Source organism: Patagioenas fasciata, chromosome 17, assembly GCF_037038585.1.
Source record: "Patagioenas fasciata isolate bPatFas1 chromosome 17, bPatFas1.hap1, whole genome shotgun sequence".
In the NCBI taxonomy this organism is placed as follows: domain Eukaryota; kingdom Metazoa; phylum Chordata; class Aves; order Columbiformes; family Columbidae; genus Patagioenas; species Patagioenas fasciata.
In genome coordinates this window covers 7,689,992-7,706,354 of record NC_092536.1, presented here as the reverse complement: position 1 = coordinate 7,706,354, position 16,363 = coordinate 7,689,992, and the positions used below count along the sequence as shown (strand labels likewise).

The following is a 16,363-nucleotide window of genomic DNA, read 5'->3' as shown; positions in this document are numbered from 1 at the left end:
AGTCAGACAGCTCCCTCAGGAGGAACGGACCATCCCTGACCACTCATAGCCCTCTTGAGCCAGCACAAAGTGTAGCTTCTCCTCCAACAGGGCAGCTGATCTGCATGGTGAAGGCAGGGCCAGCCAGGGACCCAGGGAAAGAAAGGGGAGGGAGGGTGGAGGAGCTGGGAGATCACATTCATATAAGGATTAAGACATCTTACAGCAAAAGTCCTCCCACTGCTGGAAAAATGTGATGCCCATAAACAGCATCTGACAGCTCATCTCTCTCATTTCCTCTGACTCAGGATTCAAAGCCTTGTTCAGAGTTTCATTTGTAAGTCAATTAGTGGGTCATGTTGCTTGCTTTTTCCTCCTCCCCTTTGCATTCTGTCAATCAGGAGAGTCGGGTCTGGGCAAATCCACGCTGGTGAATAGCCTGTTCCTGACAGACCTCTACAAAGACAGAAAGCTCCTCAATGCAGAGGGTAAGTTGGGGATAAAGAGGGGTGAACAGTTCTTGTGCCTGTGGATCTAGACTGTCCTAGGGACTGGTATTTTGGTTCCTTGCTTCAGCAGCAGCTACGAGCTTGGCCACGTTCCAGCCCTGTTTGTTGCTCTGCTCTCCTTTGGCTGCAGAGGTACTGGTATTTGAGCAAGAAGGCTTTGGCTGTGGGGCTCTTCTGTCCTTTGAAGGGAAGATGAGGTTGCAGAGCAATACTGTCTTTTTGGGTTGAGATGTTGAGATTTGTCTTTTGCTCTTGGGTGGTGTAGGGATTCCTCTTACCAAATGAATGGAGAAAATGTTCAGGGCTACAAGCACTTCAGAGGTCTGTGTATCTTCTTGGGTCTGTCTGCCTGCTGGTGTCCTCCCACAGTACCACTACCTTGAGGCCCCTTAGAGGGTAATCATGGTTTTTGGAAACCCACATTACTCCCTGTGCTCAGTGATAAGGAGGGAGCCAGCTTGTGATGGGTGTGAGCAGGGATCCCCAGCTTTACTGCCTGGCTCTAACTCATGTGTTCTTGTTCAAAGAGAGAATCAGCCAGACTGTGGAGATAGTGAAGCACACGGTGGACATTGAGGAGAAGGGTGTCAAGCTGAAGCTGACCATAGTGGACACACCAGGCTTTGGAGATGCTGTTAACAACACTGAATGGTGAGCAGGCCACTGCTGCCTTCTTCCCAGTCCTTGGCCACATCTGTTTTCTGTGGATGCTTCACAGGAAGAGGGTCTGGCAGCGGGGACGGGATGATGTTGCTTCATAGTCCCTAGGAGACACTGACCTGCTAAATATGTGATCTTGTTTTGATTGAATTACCCTTCCCAGCTGGAAGCCTATCACCGACTACATTGACCAGCAGTTTGAGCAGTATTTTCGTGATGAGAGTGGCCTGAACCGTAAGAACATCCAGGACAACCGAGTGCATTGCTGCCTCTACTTCATCTCGCCCTTTGGACATGGGTGAGAGTCCCCGCTCTGGGGCCAGGGCATGGCTCAGTCCAGAGGAAGACCCTTGTGCCCCAGGATTGCCCTGTAGCAGCTTGTACGTTGGCAGGGCTGTTGGCACATGAGAGGTTCTGTCTGGATGCTCTCCCTCAGCTGAGCATCACACCACCTCCCTCTCTTGCGTGACAGACTGTCTGTGGTAGGGCAGAGCTGTTCTCCCTCAGGCCTGCAGCCTGTTTTGGAAATAAGGAGAAATAATGCCACGTAGATTTATATCTTCTATCTAGCTAAGCCTGACTGATGGGTAGGAAAGGGAGTTTTAAGCTGTCCTCAGTCTGTGCCCCTTGCTGGCTCATGTGCCAGCCTCACCTGGAGCAGCTGGGGGATCGTGTTGTCTGCCCGCAGCACAGGGCAGCCGGAGAGAGTGAATACCATGTGCCTGTGTGAGACATTCACCACCTAAAATCTGAGACAGGTTTCCTGAAGACACAGCCCCAGCTGAGGGCTGTTGCAGTGCTACCCCAGGCTCTTGTGACAGTGCTGTCCTTTTCCCTTTGTGCTGGGTGGGTGGGGGATCTGCCCAGTCTGTCCTTGCTAACCATGTCCCTCCATGTCCCTGCTGCAGGCTGAGGCCAGTGGATGTTGAGTTCATGAAGGCTCTGCATGAGAAGGTCAACATTGTGCCGCTGATTGCCAAAGCTGACTGCCTGATCCCCTCTGAGATCCGGAAGCTAAAAGAGAGGGTGAGATGCTCTTTCTCTACAGGAGTATCCCTGATGTGCTGGCAGGGTTGGGCTGAGGAGGGAGGGGATATATATGTTAAAAAAAAATATATATATATATAAGTATATAGCATGTATGTGTGTATATATATAGATCCACATTACCTGCAAATATAATTGCAGCAGTGCTCTACTGTGAGCAGGGAGGTGGTGTCGGCAGAGAGGCCAGCTCTAGAAGAAACATCAAATCCTTTCACTGTCCATAGGCTATAGCAAAACCATGGCAGCACAAACAGGGAATAAACCCAGCATTTCTGTATTGTTCAGTGTTGCATTCTTTTGTGTTTGTCTTGCATGGACACAGATCCGAGAAGAGATTGACAAATTTGGCATTAAAGTGTACCAGTTTCCTGAGTGTGACTCTGATGAAGATGAGGAGTTCAAGCAGCAAGACAGAGAGCTGAAGGTAAGGAACCTGCCAAGTCAAGCTTGTGGATTTGGCAGTTGCTTCAGGAGCCAGAGCTGCCCTCTGTGTGCCAAAGGCCTGTGCTGCTGATACCCAGGGGACAGTCTACGTTGGCTCACATGGTAGATGGCCTGGAGAAGGTGCTGCTGTCCTTGCTGGTGCCATGAAGTGAAGTGTGGCATAAAGGCATGGCACATCTGCTCTCTCACCAGGCAGTGTCAGTCTTTCCTCAGTCCAGCCCAGCCTGTATGTTTAAGATGGAGTCTGGGTTGTACAGCATTTGTAAGCACCTATTTCTGAATGATGCCATCAGCAAGGAGGAGCACTTTGCGAGTGATGAGGCACCACTGTGATATATTAGTTGCATGGGCAGAGACAACATGATCATACAGACCTGGCTGGAGGCCCCAGCAGGCCAGGCCTGACCCTCTCCCATGCAGAGCCAGCCCTGTGCGTGCATGCAGTATGGCCTTGTTTCTCCTGTCAGAGACATGCAATGGGCTTTGACTCCATTCTGAGCAGAGAGGAGCACAGCCTGTACATGCCTGCCTCAACATTGTCCCATTTGCTTGGTGTCTCAGCCTCTCTGCTCTGGCTTCCGTGTAGAGCTTCCCCTCAAAGAAGGGATGCAGGCACCTGCAGAGACGCAGCCTCCCTCAGGGCAGCTCAGAAGGTCAGGCTGGGAATTAGGCTGCCTGCAGATCCCATGCCTTAGGCTTTTCTCTGCAACTGTGTTGTGGTGTGCTGTGACACACACGGATGTCCCCGTGCCTTTCCTACCAGCACCTTCCTCCTCCTGCTCTGCTCCACTTGAGTTTGGCCCTTGGAGGAGGGATCTGAGGGCAGCCCCCGGCTGAGCTGGGCTCAGCAATGCCTCTCATTCCAGGAGAGCGCTCCCTTTGCCGTCATCGGCAGTAACACTGTGGTGGAGGCGAAAGGCCAGCGTGTCCGTGGACGGCTCTACCCCTGGGGCATTGTGGAAGGTAAGCGCAGTGCCTGAGAACTGGCGCTGTGAGCAAGGGGCCCTCAGCCAAACTGAATCTTAAACCCTCTTGCGCTCCCTCTTTCTCTGCTGCTGCTCCTGTACGTGCTGGAGCTACTGGGCTGGAGACTGTCCTGATGCACAATGTGTTTGTCTCTATCTTCCTTTCTAAAGGGAGAAATTTCATAAAGCCCATAAGCAGAATAACCCTTGAATGGCTTTTGCTGCTGTTGCTGACTCCCTCATGCTGGCACATTGCTTTAAGGTGTTGCAGATCTCCAGTGCCTGTGTGCACCCCCATGGGCTGGTACCGGCTGCCTGGGGCTGCCCAGCTGCTGGCTCTGCCCTCTGGCTGACTCTGGAGGAGGCTGTGCCTGTCGGGGTGCTGGCATTTGGCAGTGGGATCAACTTTGTGAAACCCTGGGTCTGACACAGCCAGCTTTCCCCAGCCCTGCAGAAAGGTAAACGGAGATCACCATGGCAAACACACTGCTACTGAGCACAGCCCTTCCACGCAGGGTCCTGCTGTGCTGTCTGGAGCCTGGTTCCCCATGCTAACAGCAGCTTTTTCAGCTCTCCAAAGCTCACTGCTTTGCACCTTAGGGTCTGATTTTGCCTTCAGGGGCCTTTTGATCAGTCCTAAGTTCTGAGGAGATGAGCAGTTTGCCTCCAGCCCTGGCTATACTCACTGTGGTTATAGCAATGACATCCCATGTACCCTGGAGCAGCATCCTCTTTCAAGGCTCCGCTGCACATGCTTAATTAGTCCTCTTACTCAGAAAAAGTCCTGGGAACACAGTGACTTCAGCAGCCTGGCATCAGTGTCTAGAAGCATGGAGCATCACCAAGGCCAGGGCCAGGGGGTGACCCCCAGGCAGTGGTGGGAGGGAGCGAGGGGAGGATGAGGAAGGAGACCCGTGGCAAATTTTAGTCTAGCCTGGAGGTGGGAAAGGGGCTCCCTGGAGAGGGCTGGTGAGATGTGACATCCAGGTACTCTCCTGTTGTTGCTTCCACAGTGGAAAACCAGGCACACTGCGACTTTGTGAAGCTGCGGAACATGTTGATCCGGACACACATGCATGACCTGAAGGATGTCACTTGTGATGTCCACTATGAGAACTACCGAGCTCAGTGCATCCAGCAAATGACCAGGTGGGTCCCCACTGTTTTAACCGGAGGCAGCAGGAGTGTCTTTATCTCTGTGAAGCTGAGGTTGCTGTCAGAATGGCTCATCAGTCAGGAGGCTGTGTGTCTGCTGGGGACATGCTGGCCTGCAGCCTGTGGAATGGCACTGGGAAGTAAAATAGCAAATCCAAGCATGTCTCCTACAGTCTGAACCCTTGGTGGGGTTGCTTCTGAGAATCCATGTTCCTGTCTGAGGATTCACCATGCAGATCTTGGGAAATAGACCTGGAAATTCTTTTGAATTGCTGTTTCTAGCACTGGATGAAATATATCCAGCCTTCATGAAACCGAGGATAAACCGTGTCTCTGGTGGGTGGTAGCTGTGTGCATTGCCAAAGAGGGAGGCATTCTGCAGTCTGCAGTTCTGCCCAAACGACAGCATGACCCTTGGGATGCTGCTGTTTCTCAGACAACAGAGCTCAGGCAATTAGCAAGACTCTTAACACATCTCCAAAGATTTCTCTGCATTGTCTTCCCATTGCATCTGATTCTCTGTGGTTTTAGTCACAATTATCAGAAAACAGAAGAAAGAATGCTCATGGGTTTATCATTTGAAACCTTTTATTTTTTCCATTGTCCCTTCCATGACTGAAATACTGATGAAAAATTGTAGGTTTAAGTAGATCTTGGCTCATCTGCTGTAAACCCTCCCCTGGGCTGGCTGGGTAGCTCTGTGCTGCCACGTTGCAGAGCAGAAGTGGCTGTGCTTTACCATGGAGCAGTCCTGCATGTGTGCAAACGTGCAGTTTGGCACATTCTGTTCACACATATGTATCTGAGTACTTTTGCATAGCAGACGAGCCTATCTTTTTCAACAGCGAGGATATGGAGTCCCAAAATAACTATGTGAAATGCTAGAGATCTGTGAGAAGTGTCACAGCTGCTCTTTAGGTAGGCTATGTATCTATTAAAAGAAGAACACGATGAAAAAGCAATTGTTCAGCTTAAGTAAAGCTGAAGTTTGGTACCATTTCTCATACCATGGCTAATTCCAGTGAACAAGTCTCAGAAAACACTGTGCCCACTTCTCACAATGGGATAAGGGTCCTTGTCTAGAGAGATGTTTTGGGAGGAGATCCCAAACTCCAGGGCTGTTATTGACTCAATAACAAGCCAGTGGTGACTCCAAGTGGTGAATAACTGCAAGTAGCATCTTGAATTCCCAGTTTCAGCCCAGGTGACTTTGGATACCACCACCACCACCTTCTCACCTATGGAGAGTTCTGACTTTTGGAAGAAAGTCACCTCTTTTCTCTGTCCCCTGCCTGCACTTATATGCACACCCAGCCCTCACTGCAATGCTGCTGTGCCTTTTGTGTCTCATGTCTCCAACCTCCTGACTCTGAGGGCCGGCTTAGTCATCAGACTTGCAGCAATTAAAATGCTCCCTTGGTTTTATCTTCCTGGAAAAAAAAAAGGACCATGGTGAGTGTGTGGTACCTTAGGGATGCTGATAGTTTGTGTTGATGCTGTGTATATGTGTAGGCATATGGACAGATGAGCTGAAGGAGACCAGATAAATTGTCTGTACATGTGTCTGCTAAGCTTGCCAGTGCAGTTACAAAAGGTGGTCAGAAACATTTGCTCTTCAGTGTAAGCCTGTTTTGGGTTTTCTCTGTTAGCTAACCACAAGCTTTTATTTTGAAAACTTCTACTGACTTTTGTTTCTTTCTGTATGCAAGCGCATCCCACACCTCTGGGCTAGATTGCCCCACAGCCCCTCCACCTGGCTGGGTGCATGATCCCATCTTGCTGGCAGGTCTGCTATCGCGAGTGACAGCCATGGCATGGCGACACTAAAGCCAGCCAGCCTGAACCACAACTGACTGCATTTCTTCCCTCTCTGTCTCTCCAGCAAGCTGACTCAGGACAACAGGATAGAAAGCCCGATTCCTATCCTGCCTCTCCCAACACCAGACACTGAGACAGAGAAGCTGATCAAAATGAAGGATGAGGAGGTGAGACCCCTTTTCTGCCTGGGCCTCCTTGGTGTTGGAACTGGAATCTGAGGAGTTTCTCCCAGATGGCCCCATAGAGGCTGTCCTGGGCCTTCCCGCTCCTGCCTCCCACCATCACAGGCTGCTGGTGTGGAGGACACACAGATCCCTTTTTTGACTCTTTCTTCTCTGTCTCATGCAGTTACGGCGGATGCAAGAGATGCTGCAGAAGATGCAGCAGCAGATGCAGGATCAGTGAGAGGAAGGTACTCGGAGGGCAGAGGGAATTCCCCAGTGACCATCTGAGGCCTGGCAAGAGCTGTGGACATTTAGAAAAGGTTTCCTGTTGTATAGAGACTTGTGGGCAAGAGCTGCACCCACACCCTCTAATTTATTAGCAGCAGTGCTGGCTTTGCAGTCAGCTGGATTGTGGAGGAGGCTGTTCACTTAACAGTTTACTGATGTGTATTTCTTTTTTATTAATTATTCTTTCTTTTCTTTTTTCTTTTTTCTTTTTTATTTTTAAAGAAAATAGCCTGGGAAGTCTCTAAGGCATCCTAAAAAAGAAAAACAGAAAAGAAAAAGATCTCCCTTTCCCATGTACTAATCTCTTGTTAGGGAATGCTCTGGTATTTGAAGTCCTGGTTTCTCTGGTGTACGAACTTGAAGACTATCTGTGTCAATGCACGTAACTGTTTACTCCCAACTGAAGTGCTGTGCTCCCCTCCCCGTTCCCCTTGTCTGGGACCAGCACAAGTGTTGTAAAGGCAGCCGTACCCTCCGGTGAGTGTGACCTGTGCTGCTCGGGCTCCTCAGCCTGGGGCCAGCTCTGGCACAGAGAGCTGGTGCTGGAGGTTTCTCTGTGCACTGACCTGCTCAGGGGTCCTGATGGCTGCCTGGTTTCCTGCTTGGGTTTTTCTGAAGTGTTTTTATTTAATTGGTTGGGGTTTTTTTTCTGTCAAGAAACTCCAGGATATTTACACTGAACAGCAAGGGACAGAGTCTCTTGAGGTCAGTTAGAAGAAAATGGCTTTTAATGCTCTCAAATTATGTCTTTCTGGCAGAGAGCATGAGTTGTTGACTGTTGCCTGCAAGGAGATGATGGGAATGAGCACCTTCACAGCCATGCTCTCCTCCCACAGCAGGCTGGAGGTGTTGGTAGGAGAACCCCAGGGCCTTGCAGTAGCTGAGTGAGGATATCTCATGTTTTAGCTCTGATCATTCAGTTGCAGTGTCTCCAGTGTCTGCTCTGAAAAGCACCGTGGCAGCCAGAGTGCTTGGCTGGGACTGCTTTGGAGGGAGTAGAAACCCGAGGGCTGAAATCCAACCCCAAATGCAGAGCTGTGCCCTACCCCCAGACTTTGCGGTCCCACAAGTGCTTTGCTGGCTCTGAGCTTCTCCTGGGGAAAGGGGCAGTTTTTGTAGGCCTGTACTGGAGATCTGCAACTGCCTGTCCAGGCAGGTGTTGGCTCAGCTTGACAGGTGAAGGATTGTCCCTGCATGGACAGCAGATTTGGCACTTGCTCCCCTGCCCTTCCCTTGGGACTCAACCCTTCTCCCCCTTCCCCTGTCCGAGGCTTTTCCTGTCTCAGCGCTGGTGGATCTGCTGGGCAGAGATAAGAGCACTCTTTGGGCAGCAGCTTCTGTCCTGTGCTTGCTTCCTGCAGTATTTTTAACTTTAGTCCAGCCAGAGCAGAGCCGCGGGTTGTGATGCCTGGCAGGGCAGGCCTCACCAGCAACACTGCCGCGCTCGCAGGGAATCAGGGCTGTTGGAGGGAGAGACAATTGCCTCTTCTCTCCAATCCAGGGAGTGTTGCCATGGGCTGGTCCTTTCTACTCCTCTGGCTCCTGGCCCGATTCCTCTGTCCCCTTTCCCCCTTTGTATCTTCTCCTCCATCTCTGGCTCTCCCCGGTAAAGCTCCCTGGGTAGGAAGCAGTGTTGGCCAGGAATAGCCAAGCCCTTTATTCTGTTATTAGGTGCTGTGTTTGTCTGATTCCCCCGGTGGGGCTTTAGATTCCTGATCAGAGCTTGTCCAAGTAGTAAATAGGTTGGCTGGTTCCAGTTATTCACTGTACAGAGCCTCTGCTTAGCCAGAAAATGGGCTGCAGGGGCAGGGGAGAGACCCTGGCCGTGCGGAAGGACAAAGCGAGGATGGAAGCCCCTTGCAGAAATGTGCAAGCTGGGCAAGAGCCATGTCCAACAATGCTTTGGTTTTCTTCTTTCATTCTCTCCTGTGTTGGGTTTATGAGTGGCAGTGGCAGTGCCAGCCTAGGAGAGGGAAAGGGTTCAGCTCATCTTCAATAACATGCGGGATCAAGGTGCTTAAGGAGGAAATAAAACCTTATTTTGTGCAATGTGCTTATGTGAGCAGTGGAGTAGCCTGAAACAGGAGCTTCCTCCTGGTTCTCTGGAGCTGGTTTGCTGCTGTCTGAAGCAGGAAGACTGCTGAGTTCTCAGCTTTATCCATGCTAGCTTAATGGGAAACAGCTTGCAGAACCTGTCCTCTCTCTTTTCTTACACTTGTCTGTGAGGAGGATGTTCTATGGCGAATGAACCCTTTCTAGGTAGAGGTGTCTCTCTTTCAAACATGTTCATTTCTAGAAGATAAAGGAGGCCCTTACCCTTTAGCGTGGCCGTGGAGGAGCTGACAGCTTTTATCCTGGGCTGTGTGAAGGTGAGAGCACAGGGTACTTTGGTCCCAGGCAGGTGGGATTGCCGAGGGTGACTCTGCCCCTGTCCCTCTGGGTGAGGAAGTCTCCATCATCTCAGCACACATGGCTCCCACATCAAGTCAATGGTCACAACTCTGTACCCTACAGAGGGCTGAAGCCTTTGGCTACCAGCTGGCAAAGATGGTTCAAGTTGCACTTGGGAAAAAAATGCACAGGAGGCACTAGAGACGGCTTCTACTGAGGGGCAGTGGTACTGCTGAAATCACATCCCTGTGTAGGAGGTTTGCTGCTCAGAGCAACAGAGTTTGGGGGCTGCCTGGAGAGGGATTAGAGGTTGGCTTTGAGGGACACCATGGATTCAGAGTCTGTCCTGGAAGGTGGCATCTGTTTATTAACACAGGAATGTTTTGTACTGCTGCATTGAGCTGCGCAGTAGGCAGAGGCTCCTGAACAAATGTAGCTTACCCGTTTGGCTCAGGCAGTGCGAAGTGTGGGTAGGAAAGTAATTTAACACCCCCCCCTCACACAACCCTCCACAGCCTCACATGCGACCCCTGCGCCCCCAAGCACATTCCCATGCCTCTGCCAAGCTTTGTCCCGTTGAGTGAGCACTGCAGGGGTGGCTCCCGCTCCGCAGAGCTGTCCCAGGCTGCAGCTGGGGCTGTTGGTATCATGTCTGGGACCTTGTGCCTGGCTGGGAAGGGAGCTGTGGCATGGACTCCTTATGTCCTGCTGCTGTGCTGGTCCTGCCTGTGCAGTCCTGGCTGCCTCCCTGCATGCTTCCCCCAGAGAAGGAGGGGGTCCCACTGTTCTTCGTGCTCTGCAATGGCGTTCCCTGCTCCTCCTCACAACCCGCCCCCCCGTGCTTTAATGCTGGCTTGCTCCTGCCATGTGACTTCCTCACCCCCTGCTCCATTCCTAGGCTCTTTGTTTCCTGTCCATCTGTTGGGTTCTTACAATATATATTTTTTTGTAAATTTCTGTTTGAACATTTTGTCATTGTGAACAAAGAAAACTGAAACCTTTAAAAACATATCCATTTTATTAAATGATTATTGTTATTATTATTAATAATGTTTACTACCTGAATTGATCAGTGAAATAAATACATTCAAAAAAACCAACCTCTTTCTGTTTAATTTTCAGTCCCCTTGAGCAGCATTGGTGATATGGGCACGAGAGAGCAAAACTGACTGTTTCTCTTTTTATCCAGTTCCATCAAAGCAGGCTCCAGTCAGGGTTTCTTGCATGGGATTTCTGGCCTGTGTTTATGTCAGAAGCCGGATGAGATGATCTTCTATCTTTAAGCTTCCCCTAGGACTGGTGTCTGAACCAGCAATGGACAGCTGGGCAGGATCCAGTCCCAGGAAATCCATTTTGTGAGTAGTTAAAGAAGCATTGCAGAGTCTGTGCTGCATGCAGAGCCAGGATGGGTCTGGCTCTAGATCAGCTCCATGCCACACCTGACCTGAGCACCTGCCAGGGAATAAATGTGGCAACAGATGCATGAAACAAGGTAAGTTTGCTGAGCAAACTTACCCTGCAATAACCAAACTGCTCCCAAGTGCAGGTGCTGCAGGAAAAACTGCATTCATTTGTTAGCCTAAGATCTCTTTCCCACTCTGCCTCCCTGCAACAGTGAAACAACTGGAACGATCTCCAGTTTACTAGAAACTTAGAGCTTAATTGATTCATTTAGAGCATTAGAGATTTTCCCTTGCTTAGGGCCTATTTCTACTGTTGTTTACACCCTGAATTCTGTTAACATCAGCACATTCAGAGTGCTCATAATTTCTGCTCTGTACAATGCGCCCAGTACAAGGGTAATAGAGAGTTGGGCCCAACGGGGCAACAATTTTGCAATGGAATTCTGGTGGCCTTACCCTAAGAAACGTAGCCAATGCCTCGGGTCAGGCTGATGGCAGAAAAATGTCTGTGAAGGCGCAATGGCCTTGAGAAGACAAGATTCTACCTAAATGTAGTTTTGACCCTTGGACTTGTCTGTTCAAGTATTCGTGTAATGCGACTTCTGAATACAGGATGTGGTCAGTCTTTCTCAGTAACTGCAAGTAGCACTTGTTGAGAGCTGCCAGCTCACTTAGCTATTAAAAGAGCGATCCCTCAGAACACTGTCTTTCCCAGTTTGTCATCCTTCCTGTGAATCTAACTAGTTTATTTTGATGTAGACAGTGAAACACCAAGAGTTATATTTTACCTCTATAACAACCATGGGAGGATGCAAGTGTGTGGAGGCTCTTTCTCCTTGGCACAGCTGTTGACACCAGTGTGGTCACTGCAAGTCCATTTCTTTCAGCGGATCTTCCACTGTTCATTAGGAGTAGATTTTTTCACTGTTTCAAGGGAAACCTCAGGGTCAGCACGCTGCAAAGTGTGAGCCCTCACTACTCTGCCAAAAGATAATCTTCCTGACGAGATGGGAAACCAAAGGCCAAAGTGCTCAGGGAGTGCAGTACAAAGCAGTAACATCACCTTCCAGGTTGAAATGCATTTTGAGTTACTGCTTTGCAACTGAGACTTTGCGATGTTTCTGTTGGACTGAGCATGGTGGCCCAGAATCACAGTTGCCAGTACTGTCAGCATCTCTCCCAGCAAACATGTTCTTGTGAGCAGTGTCAGCTCCCATTTCTTGGAAGACTTGCACAATGAAGCCTCAGCTTCCAGTGCCATGCAGCAAATTTACAGGAAGGCCTCATGTGGGAGGTGTCCCTGGGATGAGCCTGACCCTTATCTGGGCAGCCAGCTGCAAGGGGATTATCCGGGAGCTCAGCTATGCAGCTGCAAACACTCCTGCACTGGCTGGACTGCCTGAAAGGTCTCTTGTGTTGTAAAGCCAGCAAGAAATCAAGGATTGAACGACTCTGGTAAGTCAACAAAGCTACCTTCTGGTTTTTGTTTTTTGTTGTTGTTGTTTGGGTCTTTTTGTTGTGTTTGTTTGTTTGTTTTAATTTTTATTTTTATTTGGCTGATGGATTGTGCAGAAAAGCACTGCCTTGTTACAGGTGTGTGTATTTGTTCTAAAGAAGTTCTAGCAGCTCGTGTTCAGCAGCGATATGAGACTGCAGTACAAAGACAGCTCATTGACCCATGTCTCCCAGCGTGGTCACAGCTCCAGAAGGAAATTATTCACCTGCTGATTATTCACCTGCTGGAACAATGTCTAGTGTGGAAAACTCTGCTGACCTCCAACCCCAGTGGTCAGCAGCCCCCAAGTGTTGGCTAAGGACTGTTTATCACTTATTTTCAAAACTGGAAAGGCTATTTTTTACTTGTGGTAACAGTAAATTTATTTCTGAATCTCCTCTTGCAGTTTGCACAAACAAAGTTTTATTTACAGATGTAATTCAGAGCTATGATAACGCATGGGCAGTTTCAGATTCTAATTTTTGATTCCTTTACATAAATTTTCTTAGCTGCCCTAATATTGTGCCTCCAGTAATGCTGAAAATTTGAGCAGCTCTTGTATACTTCTGAGTACTAGTGAAAATTGGATGGCTGCATCTAAGCCTCCCAGTAGCCATCTGTTCATATCCTTCCCCAAATCCAGGGTTGGCAGACCAGGAACATTCCTTCTCCTGTAATCAGAGACCAAGAATTTGCACACCTCTCTTAACTCTGTTTTTTTCAGAGCTCTCGTAGGACACCAAATTTACCCAGCTTTGGAAAATCATCCTCAGAACAAGCCAACAAAAGACCTGGGCTGTGGTGTCAGTCCTCGAGTGTGTGGTGTCTGCTTGCCTCAACTCTACCTTATCCAGTTTCACCAGGGGGGGCGTTTGCTGCTGAAGATGAAGAGTGGAATTCTCTTCTTGTCCCTCCTTGGCTTCCTCCCACTTGTGATACCCACATGCCCTGTGCCATGCAAGTGTGCCACCAACATTATCGACTGTACGTCAAAAGGCCTAACTGTAGCAAAACTACCAGCTGCTTTCCGTCCTTCGGCTGAAATTATCCACCTTGGTTACAACAGGCTCACCTCTATTCCCAGTGGGCTCTTTGACAACCTGAAGAGCCTCCAGGTAGTCTACCTGCAGGGCAACCCTTGGGAATGCAACTGTGACATCCTCTACTTGCGCTCGTGGCTCCAGTGGCAGCAGAACCGAACCTTATACAGGGATGTGAGATGCAGCTCCCCAGCTCACCTGCAGGACCGGGTCATTGCCTACCTGACAGAAGATGAGATCATCTCCACATGCCAGTACTGGTATTGCAACCTGGCTCTCCTCTCTCAGCTCTGCCTCTTCATCCTCCTTTTCCTCCAGGGTATCTTGGTTATCTTCATCATTGTCTACTTGCAGAAATTTCGGAGAATGACTGCTGAAGCCCGCAGTGCCACCCGAGATCTAGACCTGCAAGAAGACACTTGGGTATCTTCTTCAAGAAGCCCCTACAACAGTGATTAACATCACGAGACTGAAGACCCTCCTCACCCTTGGGTGATGCTGTGCCAAGGATATGTGGTTTGTGATATCCAGAGGGGGCTATTTAGTGCAGCATCTGATCCCGACTGCAGTCCGAAGCAGAACTTGAACTGATCAGACACTTGCTGTATTTCCAAAGACCTGATCCTTGTGTTCTTTATTGCTTTAAACTTCAATTGCTTCGCTGAGCTGGGCATGGTTCTGGTTTGGTAGACTAAGGAAACCATAAACTACAGCAATCAGAACTGACTCAAACAGCTTATAAACTCTTAGGGACTACAGTGCTTGATCCCTTCTATGCTAGCGTGTTTCAGCCATACTTTCCGTGATGCTTCTGGTTGCATTGGGTCAGGTGAGGGCAGAGGCAGGCAGTGAGCGGTTCAGGTACTGGACTAGGACAATGGACAAATACAGTTTCCTTAATGCTACCACAGGTTGCCTTAGTAACACCTGAACAAGTAACTTAATCTTCTGACTCAGTTTCTTATCAGGGTAAGGGAAAGGATGTTTCTTGTCGCCTGATGCATCTTTTCCAATGTTCTTCTGGCAGGGGGAGAAGGATGTTTGAAAACCTACCCACTTACCCTATCTTCATTCCTTTTAATCTACTAGTAGTTTTAATAGTGACTTCAGCATGTCCTGAGTCAGCCTGGGGCCTCGAATGTTTATGAGAAATTCACCCTGAAGCCAAGAGTTGCTGAGACCGGAGGCTCTTTCTGGCGATGCTTGTACAGCACCTGGCATAAGAGAGACTCAAACTGCAAAACCCACTGATGTGCCTACTGTTGGTTGTCTCTTCATTATTTTTGGAATGAAGCAAAATTGAAATAAAATAATGATGCATGATGATGTAAAAGGCTTGTTTTTCAATTCTGCACTAGGTGTCTCACACTCTGTCACCCTCCCTTATGCTTGAGCTTAGAGCCAAGCAGAATGAATACTGAAGGCACGTGGATGTGTTACCAGAAGTGCTCCACAAGGTTAAACTTGACAGTTCCCAGCTGCCACAGTGGGTCAGTCTGAATGCTGGATTCCTTGTTGTTCTCCTCAGCTGCTGCTTACTTTTATATGATGTGGGCTGGAAAGCAAAGGGTGTTTCCTGTTGCGAGCACACCTGTGGGGCAACGGCCCCTGTGCCCTCAGCCCCAGTCCATGGAGGTTCAAGTTCTCCTCAACATAGAGCTGAGCTTATCCACAAGACGAGCCCCCGCCTGGTGGCCAAGGCCAGGACAGCGGGAGGGGTGTTCAGGGGCTGTCTGAGCAGAAAAGGCGAGTCCTGGGGCTTCTCTGCCTCGGGTTGCTTCACCTCAGCGTTCCCTGCTGCCCAAGAAGTGTGATGTGCTGCAGCGGAACAAGCCCTTGGTGCTTGGGCGGAGGTTGCGCAGATGGAGGCCAAGGTGGGAAGGTGGGATCCTGTGCCGTGCTGAGGGAGCGCTGACGTGTGGTGTGGCTGATGGCGTCGAAGGCTTCAGAAGTTCACCCACCGTGCTGTGTGTGCCTGGGCCAGCCTGAAGGGAGGTGAGACCTGGCTCTGTCTCGGGGGGCTCTTTCCTCCCTTTGCCCTGTCTGCCCCGTGTCCCTCCAACAGTCACCCTAGTTAGAGCCAATGCACCTCTCAGCAGGGGTTGTGATATCCCTGTGGTATCACCAGTGGTCGTGGCCTCCAGGGGGGGGACACTCTGCAGAGGAGCCTGCTCTGTGGGGGTGCGCAGACTAACACTCCGTGAGGACACCTGAACACTTCAAATCCCTGATTTTGAAGTACTGGGGCTTTTTGGTTTGGTTTTTGTTTGGGTGGTTTTTGTTTGTTTCTTTTTTCCCTAAGGAACAAGCTTTCCATAGGAATACGAAGCCTATTTTCTGGATTTTTCTCCCCCAGTGTCCTTTTCCCAAAATCAAGTTGCAGATGTCCAAGGAAGTAGCTCAACCTACTGTCTTCCCTTCACCCCTTCCTTCTGGATTCTTTAGATCAATTATACTGTTATTTTACTTAGTTTATGCCTGTTGTTGAAGTCTATTTCCTTTACTGATACATGCGAAGGATGTGAAAGGCCCTTTGCTTCCCCAATACTATTTCAAAGTGTGCTACTGTGACAGAATGAATCCCTGGTTTTGCCTGCAGATTTTTAGCTGAATTTAGCTGGGTCGGAGGATGTTGATAGTGCACATGGGCAGGTATTGACAATGCAACAGGCGCAGGCTCAGCTGCGGGGAAAGGCTGGACTGGGAGCAGGCGCGATCCCAGAGCTGTGACGGCTCAGCCGCCTGCCTGTCAGCACTGCTGAGGGCTGCTGGAAAACCTTCAGGACTCGGTGAGCCCACAAACACACAACAACTGCTGACTCTGGTTTCACTTCCCTGGGGAGGCAGGAGGGGTCCTGACTCGGCATCATTAAGTATTAGCACATGAAAGGTAAAAAGCCTTTTTGGCATCATTTGCACCTGTGGAGAATGTGACCAGCCATAGCAATGTGATAATGAATTGCGCAGAGTGATTTGTATGCCATGGCAGCATGTCTAATCCATAA

At 49.6% G+C, this 16,363-nt stretch overlaps 2 protein-coding genes across 6 annotated transcripts in view; both read left to right on the top strand.

Annotated features, from left to right (window-relative positions):
* SEPTIN5 (septin 5) overlaps window positions 1-10,419 on the top strand; it is a 41,941-nt gene extending 31,522 nt beyond the window's left edge. For 3 of the 5 annotated variants that reach the window (XM_065851425.2, XM_065851423.2, XM_065851424.2), the window contains 9 exons: window positions 381-467; window positions 1,016-1,139; window positions 1,312-1,446; window positions 2,057-2,174; window positions 2,518-2,619; window positions 3,506-3,602; window positions 4,618-4,753; window positions 6,642-6,744; window positions 6,926-10,419. In XM_065851425.2, the coding sequence (XP_065707497.1) occupies window positions 381-467; window positions 1,016-1,139; window positions 1,312-1,446; window positions 2,057-2,174; window positions 2,518-2,619; window positions 3,506-3,602; window positions 4,618-4,753; window positions 6,642-6,744; window positions 6,926-6,982 (959 nt within the window). In that variant the 3' untranslated portion in view covers window positions 6,983-10,419. The remainder of the gene's footprint in view (window positions 1-380; window positions 468-1,015; window positions 1,140-1,311; window positions 1,447-2,056; window positions 2,175-2,517; window positions 2,620-3,505; window positions 3,603-4,617; window positions 4,754-6,641; window positions 6,745-6,925) is intronic. The other 2 variants (XM_071815908.1, XM_065851427.2) reach the window with 2 other exon arrangements.
* Window positions 10,420-10,586: 167 nt separating this feature from the next.
* Window positions 10,587-14,691, top strand: GP1BB (glycoprotein Ib platelet subunit beta). The gene is made up of 2 exons (XM_065851634.2): window positions 10,587-12,278; window positions 13,043-14,691. The coding sequence occupies exon 2, from the start codon at window positions 13,203-13,205 to the stop codon at window positions 13,815-13,817; it is 615 nt and encodes a 204-aa protein (XP_065707706.1). The 5' UTR covers window positions 10,587-12,278; window positions 13,043-13,202; the 3' UTR covers window positions 13,818-14,691.
* Window positions 14,692-16,363: the final 1,672 nt, after the last annotated feature.

What these genes read in the sequence shown, in the direction of transcription:
- GP1BB (XM_065851634.2), top strand. Translation starts at nt 13,203, where the DNA reads ATGAAGAGTGGAATTCTCTTCTTGTCCCTCCTTGGCTTCCTCCCACTT.